At 39.1% G+C, this 18721-nt stretch overlaps 2 protein-coding genes across 2 annotated transcripts; one reads left to right on the forward strand and one right to left on the reverse strand.

Moving 5' to 3' along the window:
- Positions 1-6813: 6813 nt before the first annotated feature.
- On the reverse strand, positions 6814-12584 carry LOC148661284 (5-hydroxytryptamine receptor 7-like). The gene is made up of 2 exons (XM_088634761.1): positions 11512-12584; positions 6814-9502 (listed from the first exon to the last, which is right to left on the reverse strand). Exons 1-2 carry the CDS (start codon positions 12117-12119, stop codon positions 8749-8751), a joined length of 1362 nt encoding a protein of 453 aa, XP_088490887.1. The 5' UTR covers positions 12120-12584; the 3' UTR covers positions 6814-8748.
- A 2917-nt stretch (positions 12585-15501) lies between these two features.
- On the forward strand, positions 15502-18436 carry LOC148661285 (uncharacterized). The gene is made up of 3 exons (XM_088634765.1): positions 15502-15939; positions 16345-16522; positions 16882-18436. The coding sequence occupies exons 1-3, from the start codon at positions 15616-15618 to the stop codon at positions 17166-17168; spliced, it is 789 nt and encodes a 262-aa protein (XP_088490891.1). The 5' UTR covers positions 15502-15615; the 3' UTR covers positions 17169-18436.
- The last annotated feature ends 285 nt before the right edge of the window (positions 18437-18721 follow it).

Here is an 18721-nt window from a genome sequence, read left to right on the forward strand (position 1 = left end):
ACTGTCAGGGACTTGAATCTGGGCTTCTGGCATCACTCAACAGGGACCCAGCCTGTTGAGCTAAAGAGAGATCTCCCCTCAGCCCAGCAGCTGTAGCCCCTGCTATCACAGGGAAGGGTGGAGATCTCCCTTTAGCTCAACAGGCTGGGTCCCTGTTGAGCAATGCCGGAGGCCTGGGTTTGAGTCCCCGATGGTGGGGGGGCCAACCTGATGTGGTGGTGGTGAGGGTGCTCACGTGAACCCCGAAGGGATGGGACAGCCCTTCGCCGAGACCGGCGAGTTAAGCGGGGGAGAGTGTAATGCTTACGGCCACCAGTGAGTGTGTAAGACCCGGCTGATAGCAGGGGCTGCAGGCGCTGGGCTGAAGGGAGATCTCTCTTTAGCTCAACAGGCTGGGTCCCTGTTGAGGGACGCTAGAGGCCCTGGTTCAAGTCCCCAACAGTGGGGGGCCGACCTGATACGGCGGCGGCGAGGGCGCCCACGTGAACCCCAAAGTGTTACAATATATACCAAAACAGCAATTTAATTACAAAAGAGACAAGGCCCCTGTAGATTTTAATCAATTTATTTAATAGTACTGTAATTCTTTAGAACATTGTATATTTCATCCTTTCTAAAATTTAAGTTGCATTCAATTTTATGGTTGCAGGTAGATTGATTTACTGGCCTGTACTGAGAACCGAGGTTTGCCACTAAGTGTCATGTTCAATATGTTTTAGGAAGTTGAGGGAAAGTAAGTTCAAAAAAGCATGTTTGCATGAGTTCTGCCTGATGGGCAGACTTTTACATTTTAAAGCTCAGCCTTTTAATTTCAAGGAATGTTTGAATTTCTGGTTCCTGTATGTTATGCAGTTAAAATCTATAAATAAATAAAGCATTGAAACTGACCTTTTGGAATTGGCCTCCCATGGAGTAAATATTGGTGGAAAACTAAAAGCTTGCTGAAAAGCTTTTGCACAAGCTCTCTACAAATGATAATGATTCTGTCAGAATGTGCTTGTTACTGTGATTTGCCAATAAATCATATGTGGACGTTTTCTTTTGTAAATTGTCTGCTAGTGAAGTTTGCTATAAATAACGATCACCAGGCAGCAAAAGGGCACTTACCAGTGAAGACTGTTTTAACTAAGTGTTTCCCGATATCCCTATGGGTTTAATCCCACAACTAGAATTTATGGAATTGTACAAAATATTCAGAATTGTATTATACTATATTATAATCATAGACATGAGTCTTTTAAATTGTTCTTAATGATTGTGTTTTTTTTAATCAAGTAAAAAAAAACCTTTACTTTTCATTCAACATGTTTTACCTTGTGAGATGTTGGAAGGTCATGATATATCACTGAAAAATTATTTTTATTTATGCTATAATGGAAACATGCAGCTCATACTCTCTTACAGCAGTATTTAATGTTGGGCATGAAATGCATTAATATGTCTCCTACATATGTCTTTATTGCTGGTAAGATAAACTAAATATGTACACTAGTTAGTGAGGTATTGAATTTTCAACAGGTGTCAGAGAACATTTTGGCAACTGTTCTGCTTCACTGCATGATTTGTCCTGCTTGTGTTTTCTTTACTGAATCATCTTTATTTAAAAAGAAAAAAAAATATCTTGAAACACGGATTATCTCTATAAGTTCAGTGACAGTCTTTTCACATAAACTCAAGGTCAAGTTCGGTCAAGTAGGATGTGACAACTGCTACCACGGATACTAGCCAGGGAAATCATTACGGCCTATTAACATTTCTTTTTCATCATATCTGTGTCTTAGTTTCCAAATCAGAGCTTTATGAAGCTCTTCATTATTATGTTTTTTTTTTATTGCTCGCTTTTTTAAACTATTCATCACTGTTAAAACCCGTTGTGCCTCTTACTTATAATAATTGATAGTTTGCCAAAGGTGAATTTTCATCAATGTTTATGAAAACATTGACCTAGGTCTTCTACTGAAGGAGAACTAACAAGATTAGTAAAGTAATTGAACAATAAGACCTTCAAAACTAATCTGTTGTGTTGTGAAATAGGAACATCATAGCATATAAACGTTCCAATAAGAACTAAAAAATATCAGCAGGACTTAATCATTAGTCCGCCATGCCACTTTCCCCTTTGGTTCACAAAGTTTTCAGTCTTGCTTACTGAATACAAGTTTCTGTACACTGATATGACTGGTGTTGACAACATGTTCCTCAAGGGATCACCTGTGAAATAACAGCTCAGTGTGCTCTCTTTTTCAGATATACCTATCAAAATATAGTATATTTGCACAGAAGAGTTTAAAAGTGTATATATGTATATTTTAACAATTTAAGTAATATTTTTAGCAATTTAAGTAATATTTCCCATGGAGGTGTTCTCCCAGGTTTACCATTTTTGGGAGGCAGACTCTCTTAATATAAAAATTTAATATTAAGTCATTATTAGTAACATTCATAAATCCCCAGTTATTTCTGATTATAAAAAGTTCTCACCCTTATTCCAGGTTCTTGGTTTTCCCTTTGGGGAAGACAAATTACCTTTTTCAAACTAACAAATTAGATTTGTTATCTATTTATTCATATTTAAAATGTAATTTGAACATAACATGCATATTGTTAAACGCAGTCAACACATAACCACAAAATTAATTTGGAATTTTTTTAATGAAAATTGAATTTTTCTTAAAATTAATCTACTAAAGCAGGAAATGTACCCAAAGACGTCTCAACAACTTAAAATAATTATTTTCAGATTATAGAAAAAATATTTTAACTTTTCAGCACAGACCAAACCCTGGTTAAATAACATAATGATATAGGTGATATAATGATGACCTACAAAACCTGCTGGATTTGGGCTCTCCAGGATCAGGGCTAGACACCATCAGAGTCAAGTTTTAGAAGACCTGACTTCTCTTTCAGAAATAAAAATACATCCTGACCATCTGCCATTCCTTAATAGGCTACTGCCTGGTATAAGACAGCATCTGCCTGTGGATTGCTTCACTATGTTTCACTTTCAGAGTTATTATTTATTGATTATTTTAAAACAGTAAAGATAGGGAAGTATATTTTAATGCACTCTCTTCTTTTGAGAGGATCCAAAGATTCATATGCAGTGTCATGTCTTCATCAGCTCCAATAATTTAATTGAATGACTTAATACACTCTCTGCTTTGTGTTCCTATTACAGTATATTGATAAAAGAGAAACTCAGCCAGAAGGTCTAGTCTAGTTTTATGTTTTTAAAATAATACAGTATATCCGTACCACTTTTTATTTAATTACTCTGGTTGATTTTACAGACACCCAGCCAGTACTTTCCAAAACAATACTCCAGTGTCAGTCACCATCAATGTCTGGATGACCTTCTGCTCAGAAAGATTAATTACATTGCAGTCTGGATTAAACATCTCTAGGAACCTACAGCACTATCTTTCTATCAAGCACGCATTTGTCCATGGGAAAAATACATGTGTATTGAGCATGAAGGGAATATGTATGACCTTATGTTACAAGAAAACCTTCTGACTTCTTTGACTTCTTATAGGGTGAATTCTGCAAGAGACTGCAAGAGTAGATTCACGGGAGCTACGGTATGTAAATATTTCATTTATATTTAATTCTCCTGGGAGAGAAACTTCACGACCAGTTTGTGCTGAATTGTGCTGAACCTGCAGAGCAGCATGCACCTTTCCCATCACAGATTTCTGTGACTATAAGACCTCAAGGCTCTCAAAGCTTTTCTGTGTTGTCAGCCTCAATATCTCTTTGCCAGGTCAGGTAGAAAAAAACACTTTTCCTTAAAAGCAAGAACTGTTCAATAATTAAAACTCCCTCAGTCTAAAAGTACACTAGACCATAACCATACCTTCATCGCATATATGTTCTGTCACATCAGCTGAAATGGGGTCTTGTGATAGAGACCATGTTGAATGCCTTATTTTTTTCTGAAGCCTCTAATGTGGCAAAGGTTTTTCATATATTTTTTGCAAACCCAGATGAAAAGGAGCCCTTATGAATTTAGTGTTTCCAGCTCTTATGTTTCTGGGTTATTTGTGTTTTTCTAAAACTAGACTTTTACAGTATATACAGTACAGTATTCTTCCTCAATTACCTCTGACTAGTTCTGACTAGTTCTAACTAGCTCTGCATGATTGAAACTAGAAAATACAATTACCTTTTTTAGAATGAAAGCAAGACACTCTATGAAGATAAGACAGCATCTAATTAAAACAAGGTCTTCAACCAGCACTTAAAATGTTCCATAGTATGTCACTGTTTCTCTTGAAATAATTGTCCGCAGAAATTAGTTCCCATTTTATTTCACACATTACATGGGCACTTTTGTTCACTTGATAACACAAAAAATGTGTGAACACTATCAAGGAACCCTGAGGGAATAAAGTTCAACTGTTTGTAATCAAAAATGAATGCACAACAGAATGCAGAATTATTTTATCGCATTAGCATCTCATTTTAAAGCAAATCTAACATTTTTATCCTCCATGCAGGTACCAAAACAATAGGGCAAATAATGTTCTATTACCACATGAATGATTGATTGTGCCCATTGCATAACACACATAACTTCAGACTATGTGCCTCGGTACATTGCCATGTTGTCTTAAATATGCTTGTCATTTTTGAAGCTTTTGCATTAAATTGTTTTCTGTGTTCCTCCAACCATATCATTAATGGAGAAGATACACTATGGTTTTACAGTATTCTATTCTGGTATTATATTATTCTAATGTTGTAACATGTAACATGTTACAACAGGGGATGTCCAGATACTCTGAGATCAGGTTAGATATTGTTCTCCAAAAAGTAGACTGATTTATAACAGATCTTGTAGTTTATCACTGATAGGAGGCAGTGGAAGGTACTTTCTTCTTCTGTGACTGAAGAATTATTACATACAGTACACTGTATTTCAGAGAAAAAAACTTAAATTTTATATTATAAAGATCAACACAAAAATAACTACAGTAATTGTAAATAATTGTCCTTTCCTGCTCTACTACAACTAAAGGCAAATTGGAATACACAGTAACTAGTTCTGCAGTTATTTTCTTCAGAATAAATAACTTCTATAGGAAAAAATGGCATTTAGTGTTCAATTTTTTATATAAGCATTAATTAATTACATCCTTCCTGTATACCATTTGAGTTTCCCAGTGATCTTGTTCTACTTCCTAAATTATTGTGACACGTTGGCCTTTCAGATCTGTTCCTGGAGGATGGAAAAGAAAAAAGCCAGCTGTGTCACTTGGGGAGTTTAGCAAGACTGAAGAAAAGATTGACAGCAACAATTCTCTGACAAAAATTGAAGGACTACTTGGCATGCAGCCACAGAGAACAAGACTTAATAAAACTTACAGGTTTGACAAAGAAAATGCTAATATAAAATAATAAAGTGACACAATACAATTATGGAGAGTTTCTTGAAAAATATAGTACTAGGCTGTTGAAATTGATTTATTGCATTTTATTGGTACTTTGTTTTACACTTTAAGAAATAACTGCATGATCGAACGAGATCTGTGGTTTTATCTAAGCCCATTGTTTGACAGGAATGTACGTTAAAGCTCCTCATTCATGATGTTATCCTGTAAAAATCATTTTGTGTTGCTAATAACCATTACCTCTGCTGCAATGCATCAAAGTAGTAATGTCAAGCCGTAGATTCGGCTTGGAAATGTGGCACAGTGGCACAGTGGTTAGCGGTGTTGTCTTTCAGGCCTGGGGCCCTAGGGTTCGATTCCAGATCTGGGGTGCAACCTGCAAGGAATTTGTCATTTCTCCTTGTGCTTGCATGGGTTTCTTCCAGCTGCTTTTGTTTTAGTCCCAGTGGGTCCAGAATAGCCTTCAGTACCTGGTCCACTGGAGGGACCATGGACCCGAGGATCAAACATGGGTACCTGCAAGGGACCTCTATGTGCCACAGATGATCTGAGCTTTCCACACTTAGTTTGCCTGAAGATCCCACCTGGTTCCCAGAGGGCACCCGTGAAGGGGGAGGGCTGGCCACCCTCATTTACCCCAGGAAACCATGAAATTCCCATGAGAGACTGCAGCTCTTCCGTGGATCTTAGGACTCGGGCCCTCCTCCTGCCAGGCAGATAGCCAATCGTCCAATTCATCTCTACCTATTTATTCCCAAGACACCACTCTGGAAACATACTCACGCTGAGCCCTTTTAGAGGATCAGCTCCCGGTGTGTCAGTCTGACCATGGATCATGGACCATGAAACTTTTCCACAAGTGCCTGCTTTACCTCCAGGTCCTGCCAAAGACTTCCCTTCTCAAACCTTCCAGACACTCGGTGTTTGTTTCAGCAGGGTTTAAGAAGCCATCTTGCCTTTTGCAGGACTCAGCCTTTACTCTGCTTTGCTGTGACTTCAGCTGCCCTCAGCGAGCTCTGGCTGAGCCTCCTCTCTAATTCTCTGAAGTCACCCGAAGACTTATGAGCTCATGCATTTGGGTTCCAGCCTCAAATCGTCCACAGCCATCTGCAGTATACAGCCACACCACAGCCTTTAATCTCCGGATTCCGCCTGTACACCTCCGCTGCTGTCTATAATGCCTTGTGTCAGCGTAACAGGAGGGCTGTGTCAGGACCAAATGTAAAACATGCATCTAAAAACCCAGGTGGATATGAAGAGGAAATTTAATTACTAACTAAAAATAAGAGGCTTTTCTTCACATAGAAAGTTGGATTTGTCTGTAATACTGTGCATTGCAGATGTCTATTTCATCTGATCCTTTAAGGACAGGCTTGGGTATATAAACTACTGGTAATTAAAAAATCTAGATGCCCGCTCTCATTAAAAACCTTTATTATGATAGTTTAATACAGAGTAACCAAAAACAGAGGGAAGGAAAAAGCATGGGTAAAAGGAAACTGGTTTGAGGAAAAAGAATAATTAGGTGAGGTTTGTTAATCCAAAAATTAATATAAATACAGATTTAAGAGGAAAAATTAAGCTTGGCATTACTAATTTAATTTTTTGCTATTTATTTGCCTTATGTTAACATTGCTATCAATGTATTTTAAATCACAGTTGCTCATACCTTTTATAAAAAGCACATGTATCCACATGTAATCATTGTTCTCTAAATTCACACACACATAAATCCAGAACTTTTTATAATGAATTACTTCTAAAAGCCTTTAACTTCATGAAGAACAATTCCACTCTATTACAGGTGAACATATACATATAAGTTTCATTAAATTTGTAAATATCACAGATGATTATATATGTATTTGTTTTACTACGATTTGGAACAAACAAACCAATTAAATAAAACAAAGTAAAAGAATGCAACAAAGTAAAAAAAATACAGTTTAATGTGGAATGCAATTAAATGTATATTTATTTCTTTAATTTGTGATCATGATCACATATGAGGTCTTACTGATAACTATATATTTTTCAGTTAGCCACTTAATCACTCTTACAGTACATATGCTCATGGCAAAATGTTGTTTTTGCTAATAATATCTCCAGGCACAACTTCTCCATTTCAGCACTTCATCATATGGCCTGACAAGCTTCAGTAAAACATTTAAATATTATTGTATAGCAACTGATAAAAGATAAATAAGACAATAAATAATTTTACTCAACATAAATACTGTAAATCAAAAACAAGGATAATACAGCCAGTGGAAATTTGGACAGTTGGAAAATTGTAAATATAAATACTTCACATTTACACATAGTATTTAAATTAAAATATAATCAGAAAAGCACCTGTTCTCTTTCTCCTTGCTGTTATCTAAATGTAATCTTTATAGAAGACCATGTGACCACTTTCAGGTTGTGTATTTTAAATATCCCATATTTTACAGTTATTCTCACTATGCAATTACTGTACAAGCTTGTGAAAATAAAAATGTATAAAATCTTAAAGCAGTTGGCAATATTTACATATGCATACATATTTTAAAAAATGTCATTAGGTTTGTCTGTTGTGTCTGTGTGCATGTATGTTGATATTGTTTGTATTTTATGATCCCTGAGTTAAGAACATCACAGTACACTGTGAATATTATTTGACACTACCAGGCACAGGAGTGATCATCACTTGTTTATCATTACTTTTAAACACATCTTAGTGAAAATATTGATTGTACATCCCTACTTCTATTGTGAGACAATACTGTATGTTAAGTAAACTTCATAATATGCCACTGAGAAAAGAAAGAAAATAAATATATCATTTTTTATTCTTGCTTGCTTATGGTTCTATTGTTAAACTAAAACCAAAAACTCTATAGCACTATGTGAACTTAATTATTCTCAGAGTTAAATATCTGGAACAGACGGAATGTGATTACTATAACTCTCCGCTACCACTAATGCCACCGAACTCGGCAAAGGAAGCTGCTAACACCATGAAACATCAAATGGATTTGAAGAGACTTGGCTGCCATTGGTATAAAGTAACCCATAAATGGAATCATTCATCAAATGTGAGTCTGCCTTCTTCCTGCTCTGCTTCCATCTTGTTCTGTTATAAATTAAATGTATTTAACTTTCGAGAAAAAAAAAGTCTGAAAGTGACATTTTAACTTCTTGCGGGACTGCTTGTTTTATATCTTGTCAGGACTTTTAACTGGTGGGAACTAAACCCAACACACACACACCAACAAAAGCCTGGTGAGATCTGACACTCGCAGTCAGGCAACAGAAAAGTGCCTCTGGAGTCAAGAGAGGACAGCAGGAAGAAAGACGGCAGAAGCTCAACCTAGAGGACGAGGCCCGGTCTCTCGGCCAGCTTCAGAGCCTCGTGCATGCCTGCCGCCGAGAGCTTGCGGTTGATGTTTCTGTATCGGCACTGCAGCAGGTTCCGGTATGTGGTCCTCAGGTCCCTGTTGAAGAAGGCGTAGATGAAGGGGTTGATGAGCGAGTTGGCGTAGCCCAGCCACAGGAACGTCCTCTCCACCCACAGGGGGATGCAGCTGCACTCAATGCCACAGATGAAGGGCCGCGCGGTGGAGAGCAGGAAGAAGGGCAGCCAGCACACGGTGAACGCCCCGACGATAATTCCCAGAGTGGTGGCGGCTTTCTGCTCCCTCTTGAAAATGGACATGTTCTTCCTGTCGCTCCTCAGGAGGCGGGAAAAATTGGTGCACTCCTCGGCCTCCCGGTGCAGCTTTAGGGCTCCGGAGACGCAGTCTATGGCGTCGTTCTCCTCGGCCCGCGGGAAGCCGGTAAAGGTGTGCTTGGCCGCGCTCCGCTTGGCAGCTCTGTATATGCGGTAGTACATCATCAGCATGACCGACATGGGGATGTAGAACGCCACCGCGGTGGAGTAGATGGTGTAGCCGAAGTCCTGGCTGATCAGGCACACCTTGTTGTCGTTGACGTTCTGAGCCCAGCCGAACAAAGGCGGCAGGGTGATGGAGGCAGACAGGAGCCACACAGACAGGATCATCTTGGCCATACACCTTCCGTTTTGTCTAACAGGGTAGGTCAGGGGTCTGGTTATCCCGAGATACCTGAAAAGTAATTTCAGCACAAAAAAATTAAAAAATCCAAATAACATTTTCTTCAGCTTTTTTTAGATTCTCCACTTCAGCATCATCCTAATTGGCTCTCTGTAAAATGATCTAGTCGCCTGCTGGCCTTGGGTGGAGTTCTGATATACCTTTTGATCACATATCCAGCAAGAGTCCCTGACAGGTGCTCAAAAAAGAGCAGATAACTTCTGTTCTATAGGAAATTTTGTTTGTAGAAGGAAATTAATTGCATTACAAACATCTAAATTTCTTAATTTATCCAGGTTGCACACAGACCCGTGGTTGCCCCTAAGATTCTTGCCTACATTAAATGTCTAAAACAATTTATCAAAAAGAACCTTATTTGACTATCTAAAAGAAGACAACTGAGCTCCTTTCTCTTCTGTCACTAGAAGGCTTTTCAAGTCCAAGAGATAAGAAAGAGCAGATACGCCTTCATACACCTTATTTAAAAGTATGTCTGCAGAATGTGATTAAGACATTATTAGTCTCATTCTACTGATTACATAAACCAACCTGAGTAATCTGAATAAAACTGGTGAACATTATAACTGAACCATGGACAGCTCCCCAATAAAAAGTTTGACCACAGAAGCCCTCTGCTGCTTTTCTACAGTATGTATGTCTTTCTTTTGTATGAAACCGTTCTGTAGAATTCTGATTTTTAATTCAACACTAACTACTACAGGGTTAAGATGCTATCTCCATATTACAATTACTCTACTAACATATATCAAAAGACTGACATTATAGATAAGACACTGTTGTAGCAGTAGATAACAGGAAACCCTTGGACTAGAAGGGAGAAAGTGGTGTCTGTTATGGCTGAATATCACGAATGACGAAAGGTTCATAGCTACTGTATGTTAATTTTACAGTGATCAGGAGTGTCTTAATTTTGGTGCAGTTGTACTATTTAGTCTGAAAAGGTGATGAACAAATATAATAGTGTTTTTCACCCCATAAAACACTGTTATATGAGAAAATGTCAATAAAAATGGATGCTGGATCTCTTGAGTTACTTCTTAACAACTGCAATCAACGCAGTCGATGGACATTGTTCCTGTGCTTTTTTTCATTTATATGGAAACTTTTTATTCTACGTAACGTATGTATATATTATACAATTGGCTAAAGTACATGCAATACACCCATTGTAAGCAATTTACTTATCACCATAGGAGACCATTGATATTCCTGAATTTCAAACATGTTTGGCGTTTTATTTTATTTTATTGTACATTTCATCGCTATTGCGAATAAAGTCCGTTTGTTTTTCAAATTGTAAAAATTAACTGTTACAAAATAGCAGATTTTGTCCGTTGAATCCAAAGTACATCAAAACGAAGAATTAAACCGAGAGTTTTCTGTATTAACAGGTGAAGATTTCCATAATTCGTTTTTGAAATCGTGATAATTTATCCCTTCGGTTTGTGAGTGCTTGCAGACAATTTACGGCTATTGTCAATAAATATTTTTTATCAAATCTTTCTTCTAATCTGAGTAGGTGGAAAAATAACTTTTTAGTAGCTTTTTAGTGGTATTTTCCCGTTTTAATTATAAATCAAACACAGGGAAAAACAAGGTACACGAAACACAGCAGTGAAATACCACATTTGTAACAATTTAGTATGGATGATATACGGTACCATTAAATTACCTTCATCTATAGTAATCATCCAATATATACCTCTTTCTCCGTATTGCAAAAACGGTGTGCCAGTTCAGATTATATAAAACTTTCGACTTTGGACGCTGAATTTGACATGCACAGATAATTGTTAAACTCGGTTAAAAATGTGCAGTGTTAACAAGCAAAGGTGTGCCTAGACCAGGGTCAGAATGCAAAAGAAGCTTGCTAAAGAGCAAATAAAGAGTCGGTTGGTACACTATAGATAGCGTAATACAGTAGTAAAGGGTGTATAAAGGACAAAGGCGTTTAATTGCTTGATAGAACTTGAGTCTATTTGCTACCCTTATCGACTTACCTGTCTATGCTAATCACACACAGCGTCATGATGGAAGCCGTGCAACACATCACATCCATCGCAATGAAGACGTTACAGAAGACCTGTCCAAAAATCCACTGCCCTCCGATAAGGTCAGTGACACTGACAAAGGGCATCACAGCCAGAGCCACCGACAGGTCCGCCAGCGCCAGAGAAACTATTAAGTAATTTGAGGGTTGTCTCAGCTTTTTCACAAAACACACGGATATGACCACCAGCAAGTTCCCAGAAATGGTAAGCAGAGTTAGCATGGTAAGGATTCCGCCAATAACCACTTTCTCGACGTTGCCGTAGTTGAGAATCTGTTCCCCGCATTGTGTGCCGTTCTCTGTGGAGAGACTGGAAGTTGGTGCTGGGGTGGGTGTTGCTTTCTGTACAACCTTTTGCAGATGTGAATTCAGTTCCTCAGAAATCATTCTGGTGGTGCTGAGGACCCGTGGTGTCTCTTCAATCACGTAGGATCTGATATTAGCGTAAATAAAACTAGTGTTGATGTCCATAACCATAGTGGCCACCGCTGTCCATGAAGCCAGGCTAGTGCTGCCCGCAGAACCTACTGGTGTGCAGCTGGTCCACTTGTTCAGCATTGGCGGGGTTGTCGCTCCTCAGCCGGACTAATGAACAACATTTAACAAGACGAGCAAGTGATGTGGAGGACATAGCGCTGCTTGAACAATCCTCAGGAGCCAGATAAAAACCAAAGCAATTCACGCCGGAGCTGGAGAAAGGCAGTTGCAGTTCTCTGAGTTTGTACAAGCTCTTCAATCCGGAGATCGCCAAAATGACTGCTCCTTAAAACTCGGGGAGCTGTCATTTACTGGCGGGGTCGCTCTTTCCTTTAAGGCAGAAAATGACGTCATGCTAATAATCAGAGGAACCGCCAGGCTGGAAGTGAAGCACAAGAAGTTCATCAAAATAGACGTGCGACAAAACGTGTGATTGTCCGCATACTCTTAAACTTTTCCCGCAGTTAGCATGTTTTTTTTTTTCTGACTACACCTCCACTTATGCCGTCACATTAATGAGCAAGGATGACTTAAAAATACACACTGACCTTCCTTTGTTGATTTCCTTTAGATCGAATTAAGTCGGGTTTACAAAATATGTACAGGATGCAGTGTGTGAATAAAGTAGGCTAGATTTCGAATACAATCCTGGTTTCATGGCTATGCTAATTTCACAATAATCAGGAGTGTCTTAATCTTGGTTCAATTGTAATATTTACAGTTTTACAAGATGATGGACACAAAAAAATAGAGAGTAGAAAGTAAATTCTGGAACATTTCAGTACACCGCAATGCTGCCTCCCTGCTCTTGAGTCCTGAGCTCAATTTCGGACTCTTGGTCCTTCTGTGTGGAGATTCCATGTTCTTCCTTGATGTTGATGTAGGTTTTCCTCCGGGTGCCACCTTCCACAGATACGCTGCCTAAGTTATCTGGTGTCTCTTTGGGTGCGTGTGTTCTGGGGCAGTCCGACCCTAGGGCCCAGTGTCTACAGGGTTGGGCTCCGGCTCAACGTGACTCTCCGGAGGATGACACCGGTACAGTGCAGCATACGTGGAAATCCCTCTACATCACGAAGAAACACTATAACACCAAATCAGTTTTCAGATTAAAAACCACTGACAAATGTCACGCGTAAAATCATGTATGAATGCGAAACTATGAATCCTTAAAATAAGAATAAAGGAAACACTAAACTAACCGCAGTGCTGCATTCATTTCAGTCTACCCCTCCCTCACTGTTACATTTCCACATATACGTTTGTTTTTCTCATTAGTACGCTATTTTTCAGAGAAAATTGAGTTCCGATTTTAAAAGGTGTTTTTTTATCAAAATGTGATACAGTCAACAATGAAACGAGAGTGAAACGTTTGACAAGTGTATAATTTAATCATAAACATTTCATTTTTGTAAACTATTTCATACCGTGATCTGATCTTTAAGCGTGTGGTAAGAAACAAACCCAGATCGTTAATCTGGTTCACTTTGTGATACTTTGGTGCCATCTGCTGAACATGTTGTTCACCAGCTACATAAAGGAGATTTTATCAACTTGGAGACCCATTGGAAAATAGTCCCAATAGTCCCGTATATAACCCATTTGAAGACGTCATTTGTATGTTTTTTAAAACATTTTTGTAGGTTATGATAGGACTTGCTGTTATTATCAGTCAACGTATGAATTACTTTAGATCTTTATTCGCATCTCTTAGTTGAATTTCTGTTTCGAAATGCAGTGAAATATTTCAATCTATAATGAAATTTTGCAAAACAGCTCGAAGATTTGTGCAGCTAAACATGATAGACAGCAGCTGTACCTTTAGATGTATAAATATTGAAAAATCGATTTCTTCTTTACTGCATTACAGGAAGGGTTAGATCAGTGGTTTCATAGCCCCAGTCCTCGGGCAGTGCTGGAGGGGTTACTGGTTTTCATTTCAGCCGAGTTTTATATTTCTGGTGTATTTTATATACAATATTCACTATATTTTAAACTTATATAGTGCTTTTCTGGACACTTCACTCAAAGTGCTTTAAAGGTAATGGGGACTCGACTCCACCACTACCAATGTGGAGCAACCACTGTGATGCTGGGATGGCAGCCATAGTACACTCACTACACATCAGCTATCGGTGGGGAGGAGAACAGAGTGATGTAGCCAGTTCACAGATGGGGATTATTGGAGGCCATGCTTGAGAAAGGCTAATGGGAAATTTGGCCAGGACAATGGGGTAACACATTTACTCTTTTCCAGAAACGCCCTGGGATTTTTTAATGAAAAGAGAAAAAGTCAGCACTTCAGATTTACATCTCATCCAAGGAATGGTGCCTTTTTACATTGTAGTGTCCCCATCGTTATAACAGGGAATTAGTATCACACAGACCGCAGGGTGAGCTCCCCCTTCTGGCCCCACTAACAGCTCTTCCAGCAGCAGCCTTAGTTTTTCCCAGGAGGTCTCCCATTCAGGTACTGGCCAGGCCCACCTGCTTAGCTTCAGTGGGTTGCCAGCTGTGAGTTGCACCCTGATATAGCTGCTGGCTGTATGGCTATAACTGAACACTTAATTTGTCTTCTTACTTGTTTGAACTGTTAACTTGTTTTTTTATTGTTTTGAATGTAAACAAATTTCTGACATTATTTCAAGGCCACTATTTCCAACAACGTCAGCATATAGAACATTACGCAGGCTCTCCTCGATTTGCTTGCCGTTATTTCTGACTAAACAGCTCTTACTAGTTGATCAATTAATGATTAACAGAGACAGGTGGGAATGACACTGTATCAGACACGCCCAGAGTGATGGGCTTTTCCTTCTGCAGAGGTCATATTGGTTGAATTTCTGGCAACAAATATCAATGAGGGCAGTTCTGAGCACCAGAAACCGGAACAGGATTAATAGAAAACAGTCACGAATCCCGTTTGATGTTTGAAGAACTGAAAACAAATATACAAATAGGCCCCATATATTGTAGGAATATGAAGTCAATTAGCCTGTGCGCAAGAAGTCGACTGGAGCAAAATCCAGGAGACACAGTGTTCCTCCACAGCCCAGTGTGGAAATCTCTGGCGTACGCAACCAGCCTGGTCTATCCGTGCAAATGCCACACAGTATTATCATTATACTAATCACATCAGCATTTCAAAGTAATAGGGGCTGAAAAGACAGCAAACAGAGGCTTTGGCGTGGTTCTAAGAACAATGAGCTTGCAGATAGACGGGGGGGTTAGATGCTCCTATTTAAAAGTTTTAGGATCTTTTCCGCAATCTGCCTTTTTTCTCTGTCCATCCTGATTGATGGCGATTTTTTAGTTATTAGCTTATTTGCCCTATCTTGGAGCCACTCGCGATATACACTGCGAACTATTTCATTTCATCCGCTGTTACTTTAAGGAAAACCTCAGTTCGAATTATTTGAGCGAACCTTTTTAAATAAACCTACGCACGTGATGCCACCATGATCTTGTTACGAAACGTAACCATACAGTATTGTATAAGTAACCTTGCCTCTCAACCTACAGATGGCAGTACAGTTAAAGGTTCACGTGGTGGGTTTTACATGACTAGGCGGCAGCCGTAATGGCTTCAGTGGCTTTAATCCAGGGCGCGAGCAGAGGAATCGGGCTAGAGTTTTGCAGATATATTTTGGCGAAAAAAAGTCCAGCGTTGGTGGTCGCGACATGCAGAAACCCAGAGGCTGCGGCCGGCTTGAGGGATTTAACAGGGCAGTATCCTGGAAAAATTAAAGTGCTGAAGGTAGACGTGACGCGAGAAAAAGACATACAAGACGCTGCGGAAATAGTTAAAAGCGAATTTGGAAAACTGGACCTTCTCGTTAACTCTTCAGCGATGCTGCATCCGTCTGGAAAAGGCGAAACAAGCCTCAGGGACGTCTCTTCTCAGGTACGACAAATCTTTAATAGCATACGTTTTTTTCGTAAAGTCGGTGCTTTCAAAAAGTTAGCTGCAGGGTTTTTGACCAATACACATCTCACCGATCGAGGTCTATCAGACACAAATGCTAGGCATCGCTCAAACGTGTTGAAGAAGTTGGGATTTTAGAGGGAAACTATCAAACCCCACGTTTCATTCACTTACCGGTTACTGGTGGATCCAACAGGCTTGAAAAGTGTCATTACTAACTATACTGTGCAGTTTCTAAGTTATCCTTTCTAAATGTCTGGCACACCCTTGACTTCAATAAATCATTAATGTATTAGACACCCATGAGGTTAATCTGTTACAGTATATGCCAAAGGCTGATAACTGATTTATCACACCAATCATTTTCCCCTCCCTGTGTTGAAGGGTCTGGTTGCCACTCTGACTACAAACACGGTGGGGCCCCTGGTGATGGCAAAGCATTTCAGCCCTTTGCTGCTGAAAGGGAGTGGAGGGTTTGGCCACCAGCCAAAGGATCCATCCAAGCATCACAGTGCCATCCTGGTGAACATGACGGCGAAAGTTGGATCCATTGGCGACAATGGTATGGAAAACTGGAATAGGGCTCTGGCTGCCGGTTCAGGAATGGACCAGCTGTCTGTGTGTTCTTCAGTAATAGCCCTACCTCAGGCACACCACAGTTCTTGACATTTACATTCACTCACAGTCCCATTCCCCACTCTTGCTGACCTTGAACAAATTAGTGCTGTTAAATAAAAGCTTAAACTGATTTCACAAGCTGCACTGAATGTGGCTCAGAAAATGGTAAAATGACCGTGTAGTTCTTTTCTTCGAACTTTTTATTCAACTGATTAGGTGAAAGGTTTTGTAGTATCTGTATTGGAGGAATTTTAAGAAAAGGTACTTCACCCAATTGCTAACCTTATGTCTTTTGGTTCATAGGCTTAGGAGGGTGGTATAGTTACAGGATGTCCAAATCTGCCTTGAACATGGCTACAAAGAATCTTTCCATCGAGCTAGGCCGAGGAAGGCCGAAGGTCGTGTGTGTCTGCTTACACCCTGGAACCGTCAACACGGATCTCTCAAGGCCTTACCACAAGAATGTGCCCAAGGACAGACTCTTTTCCCCAGACCATTCGGTCCAGTGCCTCATGAATATCATAGACAACCTCACTTGGGAGAAAACTGGAAAGGCCTATTCCTGGGATGGATCTGAATTACCTTGGTGACATTGTGGGGACAAATATACAGAAATAAAGATGTGTGACAGACATTTTTTAGTCGGTAACACATCTTTAATCCTTTAGCTTTAAATATCTGTATGTTCCAGCTGCTGTAATATTTCATATTTCATTATTTTCATATTATTTCAAGAAATGCAAGTCTTAATTGATTCTATTGGTTGAAACATTCGTATGAGAGAACTGGATTTTACAAATGTTTTTTTTTTACTGCACTCTAACCTCAAGAACTGGGAATATTGTAGTTTTGCAGAAGTAACAGTTGACTGCATAGAGGTACAATTAATAAAGGGTCCCAGTAGTATTTAACTTGGTAGTGCAGGGCAGTGCCATGGCGTGGCATTTAATACAGCTGCCTCACGTCTTCAGTCTGGGTTGGACGCCAGTCTAGGGTGTCCTCTGTGTGGACTTTGAAAGTTCTCCCATCAGCTTTGCTTGAGTTTTCCTCCCACCTTCCGAATGACATGACAGCTAGGTGAATTGCTGTCTCTAAATTGTTTCAATGTGTGCGTTCCTGCAGTAGACTACTGGCCCTTGCTAAGCAGAATCACATTCTCTACCTCACGTCTGCTGAGTTAGGCTCCAGCTTTCCCTCCTGCAGATGAAGCAGCTGTGAGTGATGGATGTTGTTGCTGTATTAAGAAATTTGCTGGCATAAGAACATTGCGTTCGACAATCTTTTCTAAACAGGTGTAACCAGATAAGAAGATCAAAAGGCGTGATGTGATGTGAGAAATTTTGTTCATTCAAATTTATACTTGCAAATCAATGTGAGAGAAAAGAACTGTTATATTGTAGCTTCTACTCAGTTTTTGTGGAAGTCAAAATATTTCATTTTGAGATCATTTTTTTAAAAGTTCAGTCAGGCTTTATCTGCTTTATTGTAGTTATTATAATGGAGTCCACTGTTGCCATGTTTATTTTATGTTAATCAGCAAGGCAAAATCTTCAAAATACATTAATACCCTGTTACCCGTTATCATCTGGCATAAATGTCAAGTTAACAGTGTTCTTGTAAAACAAATTTTAGAGCCAGCTATTCATGACAACCTTTAATGTTGATTTCTAGTGCCTTATTTCTCACCGTTGTAGAGCTAATCAATGTTTTGAAAGAATATATACTGTACTTACGTTGCTCAAGAAACAGACTGTAGGGGGAGCAAATCTTAAGCAAATGTAATGATCTTAAATATTGATTATGTATATTGTAAAAGGACATACAGTAATAAAAACTTATATCACAATAATCACAGAGATTGAACTGTGTCTGGTCTGAATATCAAAATGTCTTCAGCATATACTGCCAATAGTGATTTCACTGTATTGGACTTCCCACTGAAAGCGTTATAAGCAATTTGAGGTAAAGGTGAATTTAACATCAATGAGGGTACATTTGTACGGGCTGTACTGTATATTTAGTTTGACATTTATCTTTCAATGGCTCTACTCTCCTTTTTTTAAATAAGTTATATTTTTCTAATTGAATATACACAACACAGGATGCTAGATTACTTTTTTTTCTCAAGAAAACAAATATTGAA

Source organism: Lepisosteus platostomus, chromosome 6, assembly GCF_059453375.1.
Source record: "Lepisosteus platostomus isolate fLepPlt1 chromosome 6, fLepPlt1.hap1, whole genome shotgun sequence".
NCBI classification, from domain to species: Eukaryota; Metazoa; Chordata; class Actinopteri; order Semionotiformes; family Lepisosteidae; genus Lepisosteus; species Lepisosteus platostomus.